This window comes from Conger conger, chromosome 5 (assembly GCF_963514075.1).
Source record: "Conger conger chromosome 5, fConCon1.1, whole genome shotgun sequence".
Taxonomy (NCBI): domain Eukaryota; kingdom Metazoa; phylum Chordata; class Actinopteri; order Anguilliformes; family Congridae; genus Conger; species Conger conger.
The window spans coordinates 58,065,672-58,087,504 of NC_083764.1; the positions used below are offsets into that span (position 1 = coordinate 58,065,672).

General features: G+C 45.2%; 2 protein-coding genes across 2 annotated transcripts; both read right to left on the reverse strand.

Annotated features, from left to right (window-relative positions):
- Positions 1–7,371: 7,371 nt before the first annotated feature.
- gadd45aa (growth arrest and DNA-damage-inducible, alpha, a) lies at positions 7,372–10,575 on the reverse strand. The gene is made up of 4 exons (XM_061241974.1): positions 10,356–10,575; positions 9,703–9,804; positions 9,305–9,518; positions 7,372–8,255 (listed from the first exon to the last, which is right to left on the reverse strand). The coding sequence occupies exons 1-4, from the start codon at positions 10,403–10,405 to the stop codon at positions 8,142–8,144; spliced, it is 480 nt and encodes a 159-aa protein (XP_061097958.1). The 5' UTR covers positions 10,406–10,575; the 3' UTR covers positions 7,372–8,141.
- A 6,051-nt stretch (positions 10,576–16,626) lies between these two features.
- LOC133129697 (zinc finger protein 501-like) lies at positions 16,627–20,276 on the reverse strand. The gene is made up of 2 exons (XM_061243956.1): positions 19,858–20,276; positions 16,627–18,849 (listed from the first exon to the last, which is right to left on the reverse strand). Exon 2 carries the CDS (start codon positions 18,839–18,841, stop codon positions 17,498–17,500), a length of 1,344 nt encoding a protein of 447 aa, XP_061099940.1. The 5' UTR covers positions 18,842–18,849; positions 19,858–20,276; the 3' UTR covers positions 16,627–17,497.
- Positions 20,277–21,833: the final 1,557 nt, after the last annotated feature.

Consider the following 21,833-nt stretch of genomic DNA (forward strand, 5'->3'; position numbering starts at 1 on the left):
CTTGTCTATCGTTGTTTTTCTTCTTTGACTGAATTCAATAAACTACAAAGGGGATGCACTTAAAATTGAGTGGTGATATAAATGCAAACATAAATTAATACTTAAAAGTAATAATTCATTGATCATGAAAACTACTTTAGAAGGTAGTTTGTTTATCAATTTAAATAATTAATTTTACACAGTTATTGAGGCTGTGCTCTCAAAATACTTGATTCCTGGCACGCTGCAGGAAGTGATTTTGTCAGAGACATTTGTTCTTTGTGTGCTGCATATCCGTCATCGCTTCAATGGGTTGTCAGTTGCCATTTAACCGGTAATGTCAAGAGGGACTTCCCTTTGTTTTCACAGGATATTGATGCATGTATGTTGAGCATACAGTGCTGTGAAAAAGTACTTACCCCCTTCCTGATTTCCTCTATTCTTGCATATTTTACACACTGAATGGTATCAGATCTTGAGAGAAAATGTAAACATAAAACAAAATGTATTATTGTTTCATTGATTTGATAAAAAACAGTTCATCCATCCATCCATCCATCCATCCATTATCTTAACCCGCTTATCCTGAACAGGGTTGCAGGGGGGCTGGAGCCTATCCCAGCATACATTGGGCGAAAGGCAGGTCACCAGTCCATCGCAGGGCACACACACCATTTACTCACACACTCATACCTACGGGCAATTTAGACTCTCCAATCAGCCTAACCTGCATGTCTTTGGACTGTGGGAGGAAACCGGAGTACCCTGGAGGAAACCCACGCAAACACGAGGAGAACATGCAAACTCCACACAGAGAGGCCCCGGCCGACCGGAATTCAAACCCAGGACCTCCTTGCTGTGAGGCAGCAGTGCTACCCACTCCACCCAGTTCATCCATGTCACCCTTAAATTTGATGTTGTAATGTTTTGTGTAATTAGTGTATTATCATAGTTAGGAGACCTTGTATAAGCCCTTCAGCCACAGCATGTCTACTCAAGTCAAGTCCAGACTTTAACTAGACCGCTCCAAAGCTTAATTTAGATTTTTTTCACTCAATTTGACTTGCTTTTGTGTTGTTAATTATTGTCTTGTTACATAACCCAATTACGCTTCAGTTTCAGCTTATGGACAGATGACTGGACAATCTCCCGAAACACATTTTTTATGAAAATTACAAAATAATAGAGGAAATCAAGAAGGGGCAAATCATTTTTCACGGTACTGTACTTATGTGTGCACTTCACTGTGAAACATAACATTGAATTAATTACATGAAAACAGTTTGCATTCTAGCTTCAGTAACATTCAAACAGAAGATCCCATTTCTTTTACACTGTTAGACATCAGGTAGCAGAAGCCGCCACAACCGGCCTTTTGGTGTTAATGCCTTGGAGTGGAACTTCTCTCAGCCAATTGAAGTGTTTCTAATGACTTGTCCCTTATTGGCTAATATAATGCATTTCATTTTTTTATTCCCTGTACATGTATGTGGTGACCCTACTGGGTTTTCATTTCAATGTATCAATCCTAAAAAAGAAATGTAAATCAAACCTTTTGCAAGCCTTGCTTATACTAAGCAACCCCCCCCCCAAAAAAAAAAAAAAAACGCGCCCCTCCAATACACAATGCCATCATGTAATAAGAAGTCCCTCTCCCAACTGACAGGCGGCCATACTGTGCCGGGTCAGATAGACGTTCACAGTTTGCCCCAGTTTCTATTTCCGTGCGGCCGGTTGTTGCCGAAAAGTCACTGAAAGCAGCCTTTTGCTCTGGCCTGCAATTACCTTCGGAATCAGGTCAGCCCGCGTCCGCTGCCCCACATTGATGTAATCGCTCACCTGTGACAGATGGGCTGGCATTGTGGTGACGCTTGTTTGTCATTTAGCCGTGATTGTGTTTCCAAACAGCCCGGCGCAGGAGCGGTGGCATAAGCCCGTAATTCAGTATGCGGCCATTCAATATGTCACCTACTTTCCGCAGGGTTAGCAGCGGTTCGGGAATGAGGTCCCGAGGAGCCGCACAGGAAATATTTTGTAACATGGTGGGCATTGTGGGGAATGTTCCAGCATGTCGCACGGCACACGTGTGCGCACCCGTGATGTTCTGTCCCCCTCCCCCGTAACCGCTCCTTTCTGGTGGAGCGCTGCTCCCCATCCTAACTGACACTCTGAGCTCGTGAGTCATGATGACCATTCACAAAACGCAGCCTTGGTTAACCATTCTCTCATGTAGCATGTAGCAGCACACTTTTATGCCTTGATGACATTGTGTTTATTATTAATGAGTTTCGATGCGATCGTGTGACCATTGTATTTCGCAGTAGGTAACGAAGAGCTATAGAGGGTGATGTCACCATGACAACACCTGCCCAGTCTGTACCTCCTGGCCTGTCACATGCCAGAGTGCAACAGCATGAGATAGCTGTGTCCTGTCCATAGTCCACTATTTCACTATCTCCAGGCATTCCTGCCCTTTACCTCGCTAACCCCTCAAGAGTGTGAAATACTGACAAAGGGGCTCTTTCGGAGGATTCCCAAACCTTGTTCCTGGACCCTGGGTTTCTACTACTCCCCAAGGGGCGGCAGGAATACACCCCCCATTTCTATGTCGCTGCCACTAAACCACACAACATCCTCATACCATATGGCCGAAGACAAGCTAGGCTGGGTCAGATTAGCACTTAAATGGAAGACAATCTAAGAAAACAGGTTTGCGGTAAAAAAAAATGTATACTGCTGGCAAGCCATAAGGCACTCCTGCCTCCGAAACTGGTAAAAAAAAACCCCAATGCCCTATTGTACTGATGGGGGTGCTTTCTCTATTATCTCAGTATGGTCATTACAGATACCATGGTAGTCGTTGAAAGTGTTAACTCTGACATTGGGTTCAAATGGCCAAACTTGCTCTCTTTGTGCCTGATAATCCTCCTGCTGGTGATTGACTGTGTTTTCCCTCCCCTGTGTGTTTTCCCAGCCTTACTGTGGGAAAGACAGGCTCGCTTTCAGTTCTCGGGTAGTCCTCCAGGCTAAATAAATTGTGAGAAAAATAAACAAATTTGTGTCAACATTTTTTTGCAAAGTACACACTTACTAAGTTGTAAGTCAGCCTGCTCTTATCTTCACTCCCCTTGAGTCATGGAAAAATAGGAACCACGGACTGTATTTATTGCATGTCATGAAACTGGTTCTGACCCTGAATGCAGTTTGTACGAAATTCCGATCTCATGTAGCGTTTTTTTCCCCCCTCCCCGAGCTGCGACTGAAGCCCCTGTCGGCTTTGTTAATACACCCACGGCAGGGCGACTTCACCGCAGGGGAATGTGCTGACTCGCGGGTCAGTCGCGGCTTATTAATTCACCGCACCACTGTAAAGCCCATGGGCTCCTGCTCAGCGGCATAATGCCGGTCCTGTGAGCAGAACTCTCTTTCACGTGCCTCTTTTCAGCCCAGCTCTCGGGAATTTTCTCCTCTCTTCCGCTGGCAATCTGCATAGCCTTGACTCACCCCACCTTTTGTATTCGTTGCTCTCTTTGATAAAAAAAAAAAAAAAAAGACCATGTTTGGGAGGGGGGCCCCCCCAGAACAATATATAGAAGCTGTACATGAATCAGTCTTTTCTCTGTAATCTCTTTGCATCAAATTAGGTCCTCTGAAGGGATCACAGTCACCAGCCTCTGGGTGTCTGACAGAAAGTTTGGGGCTGCGGGGGTGGGGCTCTGTTCTAAAAATAGAAGCAGCCAGAATCCTGATTTCCTCTCTGTGTGATGGAAGCTATTTTGAAACTCCTGAGCATCAGGTGGTGACCTAAAGCTGTTTTTGTTGGTTTTGAGATCATGGAACTCGAGAAAACATGCTCTTTACACCGGTGACAAAGCAGTGGATTATGATTGTGTGACAAAACACTTATGTCACCAGGTTTAGAGGTCAGGTAGATTTACAGGGGTTAAAAAAAGACACGACTGTCTACTTGTGAACATTTTCCAAATGTTCTTCATTGCGTTAATTCAGGTAACACTTTATATGTACCAGTTTGTGTGCTTAAATCAGTCAGTTGCATATAGGAAAGATTGGCAGTTTTTCTCTGAAATGATTGTTTTGCAATACAATACTGTATGAACAGGAATGGTTTGCAACACCACAGAAGAATTGTGCAACAGCTCAGTATAAGCAATAAATTAGGTGAGGGGTGAAAAAGCACAGTGCAAAAGTATTTAATCTTGTACTAATGAGACTTAAAATCTTATGTTTTCCTCTGAAGTAATGTAGTCAGATATCTGAATAGATATGAACTTGTTTTCAGGTACTTTTTGCTCGACAAATGAAATTTTCTTACCCCATTGGCAAATCTTGAAATTAGTAAAAACCGCCCCATCTCATTGGCAATAGTCTTATTTAGCAAAAAAGTAATGGTTTATTATTAGTTTTGTTTATTGCAGTGCAATTGTTCTGTACAACTTTGGCACTAATCAACTTTAAACAAGAGAGTGGAGTGGCACAGAGGAAAGTCTGAATTTAGACTGAAAATCTAATCTGATGTTCTGCGTATGTACAAATATTTCTGGCAACAGTAAAAACCCACTGGGTTCCAGCAAGTGCCTGTTTAACCACAACAGAGTCCCCATAGGGCGTAGATACGGTCTGTTTCTCCCTCACTTCCTTAGTTGCTGTTAATAAGAGCAATAAGCTTTTATCCTTTCATCTCTTTTTTTTTTTTCTCATCCTGGACGCACATATCTTTACACACTGCATAGAGACAGTCTGGAGCCCAGAAACTGGAACATTCCGCACTGAATCACTCCCACGAATCATCTGCCTCTTTCTCATTGAAGAATATCTGTTCATGGATCAAATTTAGTCATAAAACACAACAGCGCATGATCATATGTTAATCATCTACTGATCTCAAGCAATGGCTCACATATACAGTGTTTTATTGCAAATTCATTGAATCAACGCAATAACTAAATAATGTTATTTGATAGCGCATAGATATACTACATCATTTTAGATAAAGTAAAGTAGGAAATTTATTGCATTTCCCCCAGTGTGTATACTATACATTGATGTGAATTATTTAACTGCTGTATATTGTATTTGGTTACACCATCATATAGAGTGGAATTAGCCAACTCTATTATATGATCCTGATTTAATTAGCATAATAAGTGTTGCATAAGGCACTCTCATAATTAAAAATTGACCTTGTTAAGTATCACTCCCTGCTCTGTATTCATGTCCCAGGGGTAGTTATAGGACTCTACAGCTAACGCTGCACCCCTCTAATTCTCCATGGCCCTATGGGAAAGGGACCCGCCCTGTCCTCACGGCGATTTTACGGGCCTGGGATGCTAACTGCGTTCTGCGGGCTGGAAAAAACAACCGCTCCGTGCTCCAGCGCCCCTGTCGGACAGCCCCACAGGCCCAGGGGCGTCAGGGGCCCAGAATGTGCTGAGCTGGGCTCCGACACAGGGGCAAGGTCGACCCCTCCCCGAACGCTGCGGCACTCCGACCAGCGTCGACGCTTTGTCCGTTAGCTTATTTCCGCACGCGGCCCCCCCGTGCAGGCAGTGCCTGCGGCCCAGTGCTGACGGGGCCCCTGGGGCCCTCTCTGCAGCAGCCAGGGGTCTGACCGAGCAGGACCTTGCGTTCGGAGCCGTTCATTCACACGCTGCGCCGTGGCCCGTTCATTTCCCCAGTGGCCGCTGAACCCCGCCCCTTGTGGAGAGCGCAAAGCGGGATCCTATCGGGTCGCAGGGAAGGAAATCCGCACACACGCGGAGAGACTGCTGCTCTTTCAGGACAGTACAGCATGTACTCGACTCGTTCGGCTCAGCCAGAGAGGAGATCTGCACACAGATTGGCTTCACCAATCACGCTGTGCCCAGGTGGAGCTGGGCTGTGACTGCCATAGCAACACATTTCAGCGAGGGGGGGTTCAGAAGGCTCTTTCCAGTCGTTTATTCTTCACCTACTCATTCCTTTTCTTGCTCCTAGCTCCACGTATTCGGGAGAGCCAAGAAAAAGAGGCGAATGGAATGTCCACGCTCAAACGTCAGTTTGAAGCCACGCCAGTTACAGGTGTGGTGACAGATGGGGACAGGTGGGGAGCGCCACAGGTTGATCCTTTATACGTCACACACTCCGAAATGAAACGTGTTGGAATTTCCAAAGAATGATGGCGCACATCGATCGATTTCTAGGTCAGGCAAGGAACAAGGTGACAAATAAGCGGCCCAAAGTCTTACCTTTGATTAAAATGTCAGCTGTGGCATCACTGCTCTGACATCATCATCCTGCGCTGAGCAAACACATGTCCAATGTCACTCTACCCTGACATCATCATGCTGCTCTGCAATGGCACATCTGTGATGTCACCCTGCTGTCCTAACCATGACATCACACCTCAAATAGCGCATTAAATACTATCCCTAAAAATACCTCAATTAATTAAACCAGGTAACTCAGCTGTGAAATTAAGATATTGAATAGTTTTTTTGTGTTTTTGCAACTTATCTACAGAACCAAATATACACATTTAAAATAAAACGATCTCCAATAATTCACGAACCAGCTCGCATTGCACAGGTATTTCATGAGGAGCAGCATCTAAAAATAGCTCTTTTATGGGATTGAGTGTTTTAATAGACACTTTTTCTCCACCCTTCCCTTTTCTGATAACAGCCATTGTTTAATTCTCTCAGCGCACAAAGAGTGTGCAGCGCAGAGGTCAGGTGCTCCGATGGGGTTTGGCTGTTCAAAGGTGCTTCGTATCTTGTGATCTGCATTGCGAGCAGGGATTGCCTGCCTTGCGTCATATCTGACATCAGCTCCCTGTGTAAAAAGTTCCAGCGTCACCCGGGAGGATGTCAGAGCAGAGGTTATACAACCAGCCAGCGAACCCATCCACTTCCTACCGGCTCGAACTGCCCAAGCTAGAGCCTACACAGACGCTGCTCAGACATCCTATCTGAGCCAAAATCAGGTTTCTGTACAAGATTCGAGAGTTTCGTTTTTGTCTATTGTGGCGAGCCATGCGAAGTCTAAGTTAAGCTAAGAAACTGTGCTTGCTATGAATTCACTTTTGTGTTTTCTGCTCTGAAGTTATGCTAATCTGTCCCCACCCCTTCTCATCTGCGCAGTCTGACTGGCTCCTCAGCTATTTTCCAGAGCATTCCAGCGAGTGAACTCTGCACCTCTGCCAAAACAGAAGTGAACCAACTAGCCTGGTTGCTAAGTAAGCCTTGTCCGCGTGCGTCAGGGTTGACTCTGATGGAGGTGAAAGGTCACGCGGACCCCATTAGCTCACGTGTGATGCACAAAGCCTCAACACTGACTCCCATAATGGCCTCAGTTCAGCTGATATTTTCAATGACCTCACTGTCACCTCATTGATCTGGTTCAAAAACATGTTTATTCAACAAAATACATCTGTACCACCGTTTTACAGAATTGCAAATGATGATGAAAACTGCAACATAAATACATTTAAATTAATATAATAAAATATCTCAGTGACAGTAAAAAAGAACAGTTTACTTGTAAAACGTTTGTTAGCATAAATATCAAATGCATTGCTTTTCCTGCACATTGGCATTCTGGGCATTCCCTTTTAAATAATTCTAATAACAATAACAACAACGGCAACAGCATTATCTTATAAAAATTATAATAATTTCAAAAGATTTTAAGTCCAGAATTTCTGTATGTGCGGCACTTCCGTCGGTTCCCCTGCAGTTTCAAAACAGCCAGGAAGCCCCAGCCTTTGTGCCTCACTGCTCCTTAGCCAGTCTGTGCTTGTGCTGAATCCCAGCTTGAACTTCCACGCACCGGTGTGCCCACACATGATCCATTTCCTGTACAGTGTCCCTCCCCCTCCGAGGGCCCAAATGCACGCCCGACCCAAGGTCGTCCTTTTGCCCAAAACTGCTGAGTCACTGCTCCCCGCACCGGGCCAAGAATACAACTCTCGTTGGACTGAACTCCACCCCTTTTTTTCTTCCCGTCAAGATAGCTGGATTTTTTTTTTCCTTTTCTCTTTCTTTATTTTTGTTCTCGTTTCATCAGCATTTGGGATTTTTTTGTTTCCTGAGGGATCCACCGGAGCATTACACAATTCCAGTGTATTTTTGTGAAAAGGCAAATAGTCCAGGCCTCCTGGCGCTTCACCGCTCGGGGAGGTTGATGACCGGGACCCACTGGTCCAGGCAGCGGCTCTCCCTGCAGAACCCGTTCAGCTTGCTCAGGGCCGGGTCTTTCCATGCAGACGAGTGAGGGTTCTGGAAAACAAAAGGGGCATTCAGAGTTAGCTCATTGTCTCGGTCGGGTAACACATGCGAGCAACATCTGCGTGGAACCTTATTGTCAGAACCGTTTGTGCAGGGGAAAGATTTGTGGGCAAGCTCTGCAGTGTGGGGGCCACACATGCAGCCTGGGTGAAGTCATTGGAGCGTGTCAGAAAAAAGAAAAAAAACACACACACACAAAAAAAACACTTCTTTCAGGAGCCAAGTTAACAAATTGTGCTCTCAGTCATCCCAGTTCCTGGAACAGAACGCACCAGAGGTGTCCCACAGGAAATACGCTGGGATCTGCCAAAACTGCCACTGAATCCCACAAGCTGGGAACAGATCACTCGATCTGCAGCGCCTCTGGGAATTTTAGCCCACAATCCACATCAGAGTGCCAGGCAGACTGCTGCGACTTCAAAGAAATTTAGCCGGTGCTAACTATGCATCCACTGCTCCACTTCAAGAGGCAAAACTGTGCACAGCTAGCTGTTGGCTGCATGCAGGATGCTAAGGGTTCTTATTGGTTGTGATGTGTGGTATCAAAAATGCATTTACAACAAGTTTGAACTGTGATGTGCATGCTAGACATTTCCTGTCACCGTGTGATCTATTGTGCTCAACAACAGGTGCCCTTTTATATAAGAAAAATATGTTTAAAAATACAAAAGGTGGGGAAAAATCCTGCAGTAAATTAAGTTTGTTTCAGTTTAATCTACATGCTCATGCTTTCCTAATTTTGGAAAAAGGCTCTTGAAAACCCACATTGCAAAAAAGTTTTAATTAATGTCAGGATTGAAGATAAAAAGCCGGTCACAGGACGCCTGAACTTAAGACTTCCGGCAACTTAAAAGACAACCAGGAGTGAGCAAGTACAGACATGTTCGACACAGGCTTGGATAATGGCACTGCTATTACTACAAAGCAACAGAACAATGAAAAGATGCTGGTTGTAGGCAACTCGCGTAAATCCAGAATAATCACGAAAAAACATTGTTTAATTGTGGTAGGCAAGACAGAAATGCCAACGTATAACCTACCGTGACTAAGATGCAGTGTAGATCCATTGGCTCTCCTCCTTGTTTCTGCCCACCAAGAATCTCTGCCAGACGCCTCGTGTTGTTCACTCGCAGTATGTTAATGTCGTTCTCGCAGCAGAACGCCTGAATTAGGGTAAAATGGATCTGAAGCGCAACGTCCTTGACATCCTCCTCGTCGGTAGCCAGAAGGCACAGTACCACGTTATCCGGATCCCTGGGGAGCAATGAACAATGCATTCGTCAGCACACAACTCGTGAGTCTTAACTTACTGGGTACGCAAGCGACGGTGAGTCACCGTTATGCACAACTGCATTTTGCCGTGTGCTATTAAAGAATAACGAGGAAAAATTGACAACCCAATTTCAAAATCAAAAAGCACATTATCATTGTAACTTACACATTTAGTGATTTGGCCGCTTCGTAAACTCCAACTGTAATGCATCCTTGTGGTAAGGCAGAACTGAGAACCTCTTCCAAGGCTCTGGCCACTGAATCCATCCTAAATGAAAGAAATAGAAACATTAACCATGTGCACAAATATTTTTAAAACACACCGTCAAAATGAATGCAAACATGCCGAATAAGATACCTAGGCAGCTAACGTTAGCTGTCGTTAAGTTAAAAGTGTGACATACGTCACCTATCTTGTTCAACTTGCTAACGAGCTCGCTACCTTAGCTAACGTTATCAAAGTACCTCGGAAGTAACGTTACTCAGCCTCAGCATGCGGGTACAAAAGCTAATTGCTTCACTAAACATCAATAAATAAAAAATGAAATCGTAATTTTACTCGCTTTAGACACACTTTATAAGATGTGGCAAATTGATCATTTGTGTGTGAAAAGAATGCTTCTGTTTAAATTCTACCTGACGCTGCTGTTGTAGCTATGGTAGAGATCGTGCAGCCCCAGAGCCTCACGAGCTCGTAAGAGAATGTCGTAGCTATCATTCTTTTTTTTGTGCTGAGAGCGCTTGCACAAAACAGGTAGTTCCCTGGAAATAGGTAGCTCACTGGCACGAGAGAAAGCCGGTTACAGTTCGATAACTTACCTTTCTGTTGAATGATCTCCACTTAGTTCCTCAAAAGTCATGTTGCACATGAAATCCAAATCGTGTTATATTCCCAGCTTGTCAAACGCAGCACTGTAGTTGTTAGCTGGCACAGTCCACAGTACTTGCTATCTGCAGTCCGGCTCACTCCTCTCTGACAGCTGTTCGGTTTGAATGCTTGTAACTGGCTGCTTACAGATAGATTTAACAGTGGGAAATGTGTTCCAGTGCACTTTGTTGCTATGTATTTGCATACCTAAGCTGATTGGCCACATGCTAATTTAGCAAGGAGGGAATGTGGCCACCTGAAAGTGGAGTGGCTGTCCTGACAGTAGCAACACAAACACACGAATCTGATTGGAGACACTCGGTTGAAGAGGTGTGGCTTGTTACCAACTCGCCGATTTCACCTCTTTACAGTAAAGCGGGAATTATATTTTATGTCGCGGGCGGTATTATTTCTACAGTCTATGGGTGAAACGCGCCAACTTTCTGAGACGTATTCGACCTTTATTCAACCAGAATGGCCAGTTCAAATTCTACGACGTCCTGAAAATAACTAGTAATAGAAACTGTACAAATCTGCACAATGAGGAGTTAGATAACCACATGTAATATCATATTATTGCTCAGATAATTGAAATTATCCATTGTGATCAAAATAAAATACAGACTTTTAGATATCTACATATATGTCCACATTGTTCCTCCTGTTTTGGAAGTTGAAATTTCTGTAACCGTTTTTGCGTCGATTAACAAGAAAACCAAATAGATGGCTGAATGGCGACGCCTAATGGCTGTATTATGTAAAAACTCGAAACTGGATAGTCATGAGAAGGGTATCTGCAAAAAACCTACAAGCCTCGTGAGTCGGTCACTCTGCGTGCTTGCCTATGACCTTCTCAGGACAATTAAGTAACGCTTGAACTCTGAGAATAGATACTCGATGTATCCCAAACGATTTGGGGTATATTTTGCAGTTACTATCTTTGAGGAATAATATGTTATTGTTTAAATCTATGAGATTCACGGTTGCAATCTGAGAGCTCACCTGTTGTGAAATGGAAGCTAGACCGATAGATTGGCAACGTAATTTGTAAAGGTAACACGATAAAGCGTAATTCAGATCAGTGAGGCTGAATGTCATCTTATAACCTTGACCGGCTACCATGCTGCCAGTATGTGCGAAGACAAGGTCAGGCACAATACTTGTACCATATATCCGTTTGGAGAAATTAAATGTGTACATTCACTGAAAGGGTGACACACTCCATACATGTACACACACGTATAATCTGTGTGAATGTCAAAGTGTATACATGCACGTGAACTTAACCGTTATGACATACTACCTGGAACTCAGCCAGAACGGACACAGTTCAAGAACAAGAAATCATGTGACACACTAAAGTCAAACGTGCTCACACAATCTTGTTGCTAGGCTGCAATTATAAAGCACAGCAAATTGCCTGTGAGGTGGAGTCAAAAAGCATATCAAAATAAAGACACTGCTATGAAAATCAACAGATTTTGCTTGGTGGCAAAAGTGGAAATTGAAAACTTTGACTGAATCTTCACTGCCAGATATACATGTTCCCTCGGTTTTTTGCAAGAGACTGTGACACAGCACTATTTTGAAAGCTAACAGAGGACACCCATTCTACCCCTCTTATAAAACAAGTTAAGGAGCATCGGTAGTCACAGTTTCAGCATTCATTGCAATTTAAAATACCGCCAGGACCTCTTTTTATTTTATCAATACCCCTGAAATAAAAAAAATAAAAAATGATGTATGATATGTGAAGATATAATGTATCTGAAGCCAGGTTGCACTACATTTTTAGTTATATTAGGAAATTAGTCTGCACGGTTTAATACTGCAAGTAATAGCATGTCTTAGAAACTGTGAGACTGTGTTAAATATTCAGCTCAGACAAAGATAACGCATAATCTGTACTGCATTCGAGGCCACTCCTCAAGGTGCCAGTTAATACAAATCTGTACTTGGATTGCAGGAAACAAACATAGCAGTTTTTCTTGTTTTGCAAATTGTCTCGATCTGATTTTTGAGGTTGAATTTTCCCGAAATCATTCGGGTACTTCAGGATTTTTCTTCACAAGTCAGTTAGTGTCTGTCTGTTACATGCACGTGAGACCGCGACCATCATTGGGGTGAATTTTCAATTGATTGCAAAAAATGGCAAATAGCCAGGGCATGAAGTCGGCACATGCTGCTAACCATCATGGCTGATGTAAGCGTTAAGCATAGGCTACTGTGAATGGCTGCTGTGTTGTTTACACAGAATGATTTTGTGGAATCTATGACGTATTCTTGTTTCCGTATTCGGGATCTGGGCAAACACTTCCTTGTGGGGGAAAAAAAAAGAAAAAGTCATGAGCCGGTTGCATGTTTACTTTAAAATCCTATAACCTTTGGCCTCTCAACCAAAATACTTAAACGCAGAGCTGATACTGTTACAGAGCAGAGGAGAGCAGATCGATCAGGATCCACAATCCCCCGCTGTTGTTTTCCAACTGGGGACAGAGGTCATTCGACATCACAGCACAGGAAACGGTTCATCTAGTCACGAGTGACTTATAGTCCAATTAGTTTTCTTCATTGTCACCAGTTCCTTTGAAAATTTCATTTTCAGTGGGAGTAACTTCAAGAACTTATTGTCTGCTGCAATAAACTCTGGAAGTGCTCGAAAATTAACCTCAGAGAAAGTACTTCGATGTACCAAACGTGCACAAAGTCACTGACCCGTGCTATGTTGATTTTTGGTAATTATCACCAAACGCTTCCCTTTTAAGGCTCAATAATGAGGGTGCAGTTGGAGCTACAGCAGTTGTGCTTACTTACAGTGTACTTTGAGTTCACGTACAGGGGAAAGGTGAAGGGTCATGCCGGCTGTCTGTTCGCAAGAACAGAGCGCGTTCTACCTGTAAATCATTTTGATCATGCCGGATTGTTCTTAGGACCGCTGGCTCTGCAGGGACAGAGTGATGTATTCCGTGGCGTCCGCCCACAGCATGTTGCTGTTAAACTAAGGCTTCCCCTGTCTCCACAGACTGTCCGGCGGAGACCCCAGAGCAGCTGGGAGGTCCCAAACATCCTCCTCCTCCTCCATTCCTCTCTGAGAGAGGCGAAGAACCTTCCAGAACAGACCCAAGTCAAAAATAGCTATAGGTGCTTTGTTGTTCTCACTGTATTTGAGTACATCTTACATTGTGTGGCCTATTTAATATTGCCATAAAACCCTTCACAATGAAAACGATAACATGTATAGCAGAATGACCATTATTGCTTAACGCAATACTGAACACTGATTAACCTTATTTACATGTAAGATGCTGAATTTGGTTACTAACCTGTCAGAATGATGGTTCTTATTGCAGGCAAAGTAAGATGCACATTATCAGGGGCCCCACTAGGGATTCTGGGCCCCAGGAAAAGATCTCACATTGGACCCCACCACCCCAGAAAATCCTGTATTCTGATATTTTTTGAGGGCCCCTGTCAGCCCTCCCCTTACAATGCCCCTGCTCATTATTGTTATGCAGTTGTGATATTAGCTCATGCCACAACACACAATATTGTCGGAATAGATTAAGAAATGATGATGTTGGACACGCTGATTGCAGCAAAGTGCAAAAAAATGCAGTCAGTTTTCAGAGCTTCAATGACAGTTGGCGGCACATCTTTGCAGCATCGAATTGGTTTCAGCGGGATCGTTCCATCAAACCTCAACCGTCAAGACGCATGCAGTATGCAGTATGCAGACGCGTATGCAGCTTTTCTGAGCTGTGTAGCTTCATATCACACACACACACCCAAACTCCACTCGCTTTTCCCTCAGTAAATAATCCTTTGAGAAATATATAAACCGCCAGAAGATGCGTACCTGCTGTGGCAGACCAGCCCACTGCTGCCCTCTTGTGGTCTGCACTGTTCTGCAGACTGAATGACATTAGATACTTCCAGAAGCTAAGCGTGCTTTAGCTCCCACTGTTATGAATGGATTGGCATGAACACTGCTATTTTTAAACGTTTGCACGTCCATACGTCAGAGCATCAGGAACAGGCAAGCTCTTGCAGGGTGATTTGGAGTTGAAGCTCAATCTTTACACTATTAAACAGAGACTTGTCATATTGCCTTCAAGTTTTTTGGTTTTGACTAAAATTTATTTTATGACATAAAATGGTCTTATTATATATTAAAGGATGGCAATTGAGGTCATTCCCATCAGTGTCCACAAAAAAAGTTCAGATCTGTTTTGTAAAGCCACTGTGTGGCATCGCAGGACATTTTAATCCCCTGCTAAGTCCCTGCCATGCTACTACATCCCCACGCTGGGCAGTAAGACCACTGGCCTTTTATTTTCCTAGGCCCATGCTGTTTGCAGTGCTCGAGTTTCACGGTCTGCAGGGCCTCCTCTGCAAATGTAAAAGGGGAGGAGGGGGCCTCTGACGCTCCCTGCAGTGGCATTTGGCTGTCATGGTGTTTCGTGATCCTGTATCTGTGACCCATCCCCCCCCCCCACAAAAACGCCCCCTAGCGGCCCCCCGGGAGGCTCCTGGCTACAGTACGCTGCAAAATCAATCCCACCGGAGCCTGTTGCACTTACAGCTCTCCCAAGAGTGGGCAAAAATCTTATATCCATCAACGGAGGAAGAAGCGTAGAAAACAAAGTGACTACGTGCTTCGTCAAGCAGCCGGAAAATGTTTTGCTTTGGCCGGCTGTGACAGCTAGGCTTTCTGCTTCAGGAACGACTTTGTCTGCATGTCTTTCCACACGTTAGTTGTAAATTACTGGTGTTTATATAGCTCCATTCAATCCATTAAGTTAAAGTACTTTGCAGTGAAAAGGGGCTAAGTCACCTCAACCACCACAAATATTTTAGCACGTGCATGGGTGATGCATGGCAGTCCTCATTCATGAGAATGCTAATCACAAAGCAGGGACCCACTGACTTAATTACATGCTCAGTTGGAGAGGGGACTAGTGGACACAGGGCCACACAGATAGGCAGTGTATGCTGGCTTTTGGGGTTTGCTTTCAATCAGCAGCAAATTTAGGTTTGGAAACCAAGTGTGTCCTACTCTATTAGGCAAGCAATGGCTTAAATGTAGCACTTAAGTTATGAAACTCTCTGAAAACCAGCAGATACGAAGGCCTATCAGGAAACTCATTGAGATGTGTACTGTAGAAATCGGAAGGGTGAAAGCCATATTGTGGAATGGTGTGTGCATCTTATGCAGGGGTTTTCGACGTTTTCTGATCCAGGGACCTCACCTACGACCAAAGATCCCCATCACAAATCAGAACGGGCTATATTTTTCCAAATCTAGTCATTGCCTAATCAAGCCTGTTAAGAACCCAGGCGCAGTTGTAGCTAATGCACAAGGAGTTTAGCCGTCGGCGACGAAGGCCAGGGAACGGTGTATCTTACATGTTACTCTGCAGAAAGAGAATCCTGCTAATTGGAGGACTGCATTCTGCACGGGCAATCGGATTCCCCCACGAAACTTGGCGTCACCACAGCCACAGCTGCTGAGTAAGACGAGATGTCGTAGCGTTCGCTGCCAACTTTCCCAGTCCTGGCAGAAGCCACGAGTGCCCAAACGACAATTAATATAAACATGTTGACAATAAAATTCAGGAGAATATTTGTTATTTTTGGAGAGAGAGCAGTACAGACCCAGCCTCCATTTGTGTTTGTTTATCCAGACCGGGAGGAAGCAGAGAGGGTAACAGATGGACAGACGACTGCTCAGAAGGTGCCGTGGCAGGAATTGAACTGCTGCCCATGTTGGGGGGGGGGGGGGGGGGGGGCTCAGTCTCAACTCTCATTGCACTATAGCAACCCCTACTGGTCGACTGGATGCTGGCAGTCTGTTTTCAAAAGCTCCTGCAACCTGAGCAAGCCTGGGCTGTGGGCTGTACTGTGTGAAGACGTGGTCACCTGAAGACCTATGGGTCGAAACCTTAACCATCACGGTTCAACAAAACAACTTTGCTTTGAAGCATCACTGTGCAAGTTTTCATTCTGGATTATCAAATGTGACTTTTGGACTTTTGCACCTTCTGCCAAATAATGTTTTGGAGTGAGCGTGTTTATTTTTGCACAGCTCTTACTGCGTCAACAAACCTGTCCTCTTCTGGAGTCTCTTATGTGCAGGTACACACAATCTGTTTCAACCTCCACACAGTCACAAGTGTAGTATAGTGTTGCTACATTCATTTTGTGACCTTTATGACTGCCACATTCCTGACGGTCATCATTAGCTATTTATTTGCTTAGCAGACATAGCTTTCTCACATGAACCTAGGGCGTTAATGAACCTTAATCTTAGCAATTCAGTTTAACTACTGTCCTGGATGGACTGGGGCCATCGATAATCTGAATAAATCCATCCCACCCATATGCTGTACATTGTTTTTGACTCTTACTGTCTTCAAATAGATGAATTATGAATGAATGAGTTCTCATGTTTAAACCCAAAAATGAAATTAAGGTACATTCCCTCTGACCCAGAGTACTAACAATCCATCCAGATAGTTTCCTGATGAAACCGTGCACAAATTAAGCTTTGTGGATGTTCATACATAGCTGTAGTATTATATTTAGAAAGAGACGTTGCTGTTTAATATTCCTAATGTAATTTTCAGCACGTTGAGCCCCACAAAGATATGGGTCTGTTGAGGCCCGTTGAGTGAACTGCAGCAGATGCAGATACTTGTCAAATCTCTGCAAAACTATCTGGATAGATCGTTGGTACTCTGGGTATGTGCAAACATACTTTCATGTCGTCCCTTTCAAAGATGCAAATACAATCAACGAGAGTAATGCTGGCTACAGAAGGTTAGGATTAATTGTACTGTAATTGTAATTGTTAACAAGGAGGCAAATCTCTGCCACCTAAAATAACACTGCATTCTAACAGGTGGGTGTGACTCTACAGCCTAAAAAGACCTTGGGCACACATACAGTGGCGTCAAGAGATTTTAGCTTGTCAGTGTCTGTCAGACAATAGGGCACAATAAGTACCAAGCCAGCCTATGAATAGTTTTATTACCCTCATGCCTCAAAAGTGTAAAGTTGAGCAGATGGTCACGTGACATGTAAGTGGTCAGACTCAAAGGTCAGTCTGCTCTGAGGAGTCAGAGCTCGATGACTGTGTGTCCTCTGTTGGAGGAAGCTCTCCTGGGCCGGGCCTGTGGTCTGATTGGTTGGGCAGAGTGAAGTCATAGTCGGCCTGGGAGTCGACCAATGAGCACCGGGCAGGCTCCTGGTGGGCGGAGCCGGCGTGGGGCGACGGCCTCCCGCTGCAGTGCCTCAGCTGGTGGCGGCGGAGGGTGGCGGTGTGGGAGAAGCTGAGGCCGCAGTCGGGGCACTGGTAGGGCCGCTCGCCCGTGTGGACGTGCTGGTGCCGGGCCAGGCGCGAGGCCCGGGCGAAGGCCCCTCCGCACTCGGAGCAGCGGAAGGGCCGCAGGCCCGAGTGGAGCTCCTGGTGCTCGGCCAGGCCAGACGCCCGGCTGAAGGCCTTGAGGCAGACGGGGCAGGAGTAGGGCCGCGCCCCGCTGTGGGTCTTCTGGTGCTCCACCATGCGGCTGGCCACGGCGAAGTCCTTGCCGCAGTCGGGGCAGCGGAAGGGCCGCTCGCCCAGGTGCGAGCGCTGGTGGCGGAGCAGCGACAGCGGCTTGTTGAAGGTCTTGCCGCACTGCGCGCAGGGGAAGGGCTTGTTGTTGGCGTGGATGTTGCGCTCGTGCTTGCGCAGGTCGGACGAGCGGGCGAAGGCCTTGCCGCAGGCCCCGCACGCGTAGGGCTTCTCGCCCGTGTGCGAGCGGGTGTGCTTGCGGAAGTCCGAGGACCGGATGTAGGTGCGGTCGCAGAAGGGGCACCGGTAGGGCCGCTCGCCCGTGTGCAGGCGCTTGTGCTGCTGCAGGGTGCCCTGGTGGGTGTAGGCCTTGCCGCACAGCTCGCACACGTGGGGCTTCAGGCCTCTGTGCGTCTCCATGTGGCTCACGAGGTTGCCGGCCCTCTTGAAAGCCCAGCCGCACTGCGGGCACTTGTGGGGCCTGTCCTCCGTGTCTCCTTCGGCGCCGAGCTTCTTCATCCCGGAGAAACCCGTCGCCCCCGATGGCCCGTCTGCCATAGCCGATTTTGCGCCCTTCTGCGGGGGTGTTGCTGGCTCGGCGCTCTGGTTGGAGTCATGTCCCGAGGGCTCGTCCACCATCTCCCGCTGTTCGCCGGCGCCACAAAGTTCCTGACTTCTGGACCCGGCGTCCGAAGGCAGCCGGCCCATCTCTGGACTGGACCGTGGCCCGGTGTCGGAGTCGCTGCCAGAATAACTCGAGGAGGCCTTGCTCTCCACGGCGGCAGGTGGAGAGTCTTCCCCTTCCTCTGCAATAGCGCTGACGTGGGAGACGCTGGCGTACGTCGACCCGGCCGCCCTTCCCCAGCACGGCTCCGAGCTCATCTTCACTCCTGTACAACAACAGCCTGCGTCAGCACTGCCGTCTTAATGCCCATGAAGCCAGGCAACACTTTCTGTGCCATTACTTCCCTTACTGTTACATTTATTTGCGCACTCTGTAGAACATACATCCGCACAGTAAGATGTTCAGTGTTACAGTGGCACTCAGATGTGCTCTGTTCAATTAACACTTGACATTTTACAGTGTGCAAGAGTTATGTTCATTGACTTTACCAGTGCCGTTGCCACACGAAGGCTAGTGCTTGACATGTTTCTACTGAAAAATAAAAAATGCACAATTTTGGCCCAGATAGGGCATGAGCATCTGTAACAATGCTGACATTGGCACAAAACCACACAATAATATTCAACATTTTAAAATATATCAAATGTATTTTATGTGTACATACTCAATGTATACATAAATACATGACATTTATTATACATGCCCTCCAGATTTGTGTAGTCCCATATGTCAGATAGTGCCTAGCCTACTTGAGCTACATGATCCCTGGTTAAATATACCATATATACATAACATGCGTATTGTAACATGTTCGGATCTCAATGTCTAACGTAAAAAAGTAAACTAACAATCTTGTAAGCTGGATAAGGATAAGGTGAAAGTCCTCCTCGAGCCATCCTGTCACCAAGGGACATCAGGTGGACTTTACGGCACGCAATTCTTTTTAGTGTGTTGGTTTAAACTGTGCACACCATGATCTATATTTAGGCTACAATGTTCTTTATTTTCTACCTAAGAAATGTAATGAGGTGAGAGCGTTCTGTAGCACGAAAAAGATTCGATTTGACTCAATATAACTTGGAAACAAAAGTAATATCCGACAATGCATTCGCGAAAGAAAAGCGCAATTACTTAAGAATACACACAGAGCCGCTCGGTGTGGTAACAATTCTCAGCTGTTAGCACATTGCTCCGAAGATATTCTTTTAGATACACTTGCTATGGCGACACAACGCCGTGCCTTTGCAACATTATTGAAAACTATTCAACTTACCTTTATATTTTCAAAAGAAACACGCTTCCAGTCCTGGTGGTCCGTATACCCCAATTCATATTTTAACTTGAGCGTCGTCGTGTTAGTAAGATATGCAGAGATATTGACAGGATAAGATAACTGAACAACCTGACTGAACAAGAGTCTAAATTGAAACACTGACATGAGTTGTCTGAATCATAACTTCCAATCGTTTGCGACAGTATGCGTGCAAATCGCACTCAGCTACTCGCTTAGAAATCTACTACTTCGTTTGGACTGGTTTAGCCGCAACCTGATCTCATGTAGCTGCAGCGCACATACCATGCGATATCCAGTCGCCATCCAATCACTGAACATAATGTTGTAAATTAATTGTAAACTGAATTTGTCTCTCCAAACGAAATTTTATATCAGGGCTGCCCAACCCTATTCCTGGAGATCTGCCATCGTCTGCGTTTTCATTTCGACCCTCGACAAATTAGCAGCTCAGCAAGCTCTCTAGATGTATAATGAGGTGTGCTGTCTTAGGGTCAAAGCCAAAAGGACGATAGATCTCCAGGAACAGGACTGGGCAGCCCTGTCTTATATTACATGATCAAAATATTTTAATCCTTATTTGTTTTAAGTATGTCATAAAACAGTTTGTAGATCACGCATATTTATTATTAAACTACTCTGGGTATTCATTTTAAGGGCTCATTTATGACTACTAGGTTTCCCCCCAGAGTCTCCACTGGTACCTGAAAGCATTATAACTCACTCTGGATATGCTTGTCTGCTAAGCAAATTAGAAAAAAAAAAAAAACCCGACATGAACAGAACAGACATTGTTCAAAAGCAGCAATAACTTTCCTGCCTCTTTCCTGCCCTATAGAGTAACTGTTCTTACCTGGGTGAGTGAGAGTGTGTCACCAGCCACAGTAAATAGTGGTAATTTAGGGCCCTCCCTCAGGACTGAGTATCACTTAACAATCTCATCTCTAGGGCTTATCTTGTAGTTAATCATGCTAAATCTCACACAAAGCTCACTCATCATGCCCCCCATATTCTGATCATTAAGGTTAACAAGGCGGCACTCTCCGTTTCCTAACCATTAAGCTACACTGCCGTTCAGGTTCTGTTGTCCAGTTGCCTGCAGAGGCCAAACTTTTCCTTTTTAATTTGTACCAGAGACAGATTAGTGCGTCTTTTTCCTTGATTGGAATAGGTTTGGCCATCATTCATCCTAATTTTTAAGCTATTCTCAAAATCAGTATCAACCGATCTGGTTTTCAGATACCGGCTTTCTTTTAAATAAATGTCAGGACTTATAGAAATCTGGGACAGTGAGTATAACATACAAGAGATTATGTTTTTGGCTGAAATGCAGAATAGAATGTCCCAGCTAATAAGGGTTTTTGGCACCTCTGCCAAACTCTGTCTCACCTTCCTGTTACCAGGATAACCGCACTGAATAAAAAACAGAAAATCTAATTCGGTGACACTGCTTGGTGATACAGGCCCCTGTTCTGGATTTCACTGCTGTAAACTTTCACTGCTGGATTTGCCTGCTGTTCCTCTCTAAAGGCTACACGTTAAATCAATTTAATCACCCACCCACCTTTCTCTAACAGAAGGACCCCTAAGACCCCAACCAGTCTGCCCTCAAACTTCATAAACTAAAAGACTGTCTTCACTGCAATCAGTGAAGGATTAATCTCTGCCAGATCTGCCTCTCTCCCCTCCGTACTGATCCTTGCTTGACCTCTTGGCTGTAAGCGTCATGGTAAGATTTTCCAGTCAGGCATAGCTGGGTCACCTTCACCCCTCTGACCCCAAATGTCAGGTTACATGGAAGGGTTACATCTCAACTCTCCCTGCAGGAGTTCCCCAAGGCTCAGGGCTTGGCCCACTGCTGTTCTTGCTGTTCACAGAGTCTCTTTGTCCTTTCACCTCCTCCAGTGGCTTCTCCTATTGCTGCTAGGTGACAATACTCAGCTCTGACAACCAAGGTC

What these genes read in the sequence shown, in the direction of transcription:
- gadd45aa (XM_061241974.1), bottom strand. Translation starts at nt 10,405, where the DNA reads ATGTGCAACATGACTTTTGAGGAACTAAGTGGAGATCATTCAACAGAA. An exon ending in GGAGATCATTCAACAGAAAG is followed by an intron (nt 9,805 to 10,355) that starts GTAAGTTATCGA and finishes TCTTTCATTTAG; the next exon opens with GATGGATTCAGTGGCCAGAG. An exon ending in GCGGCCAAATCACTAAATGT is followed by an intron (nt 9,519 to 9,702) that starts GTAAGTTACAAT and finishes ATTGCTCCCCAG; the next exon opens with GGATCCGGATAACGTGGTAC.
- LOC133129697 (XM_061243956.1), bottom strand. Translation starts at nt 18,841, where the DNA reads ATGAGCTCGGAGCCGTGCTGGGGAAGGGCGGCCGGGTCGACGTACGCC.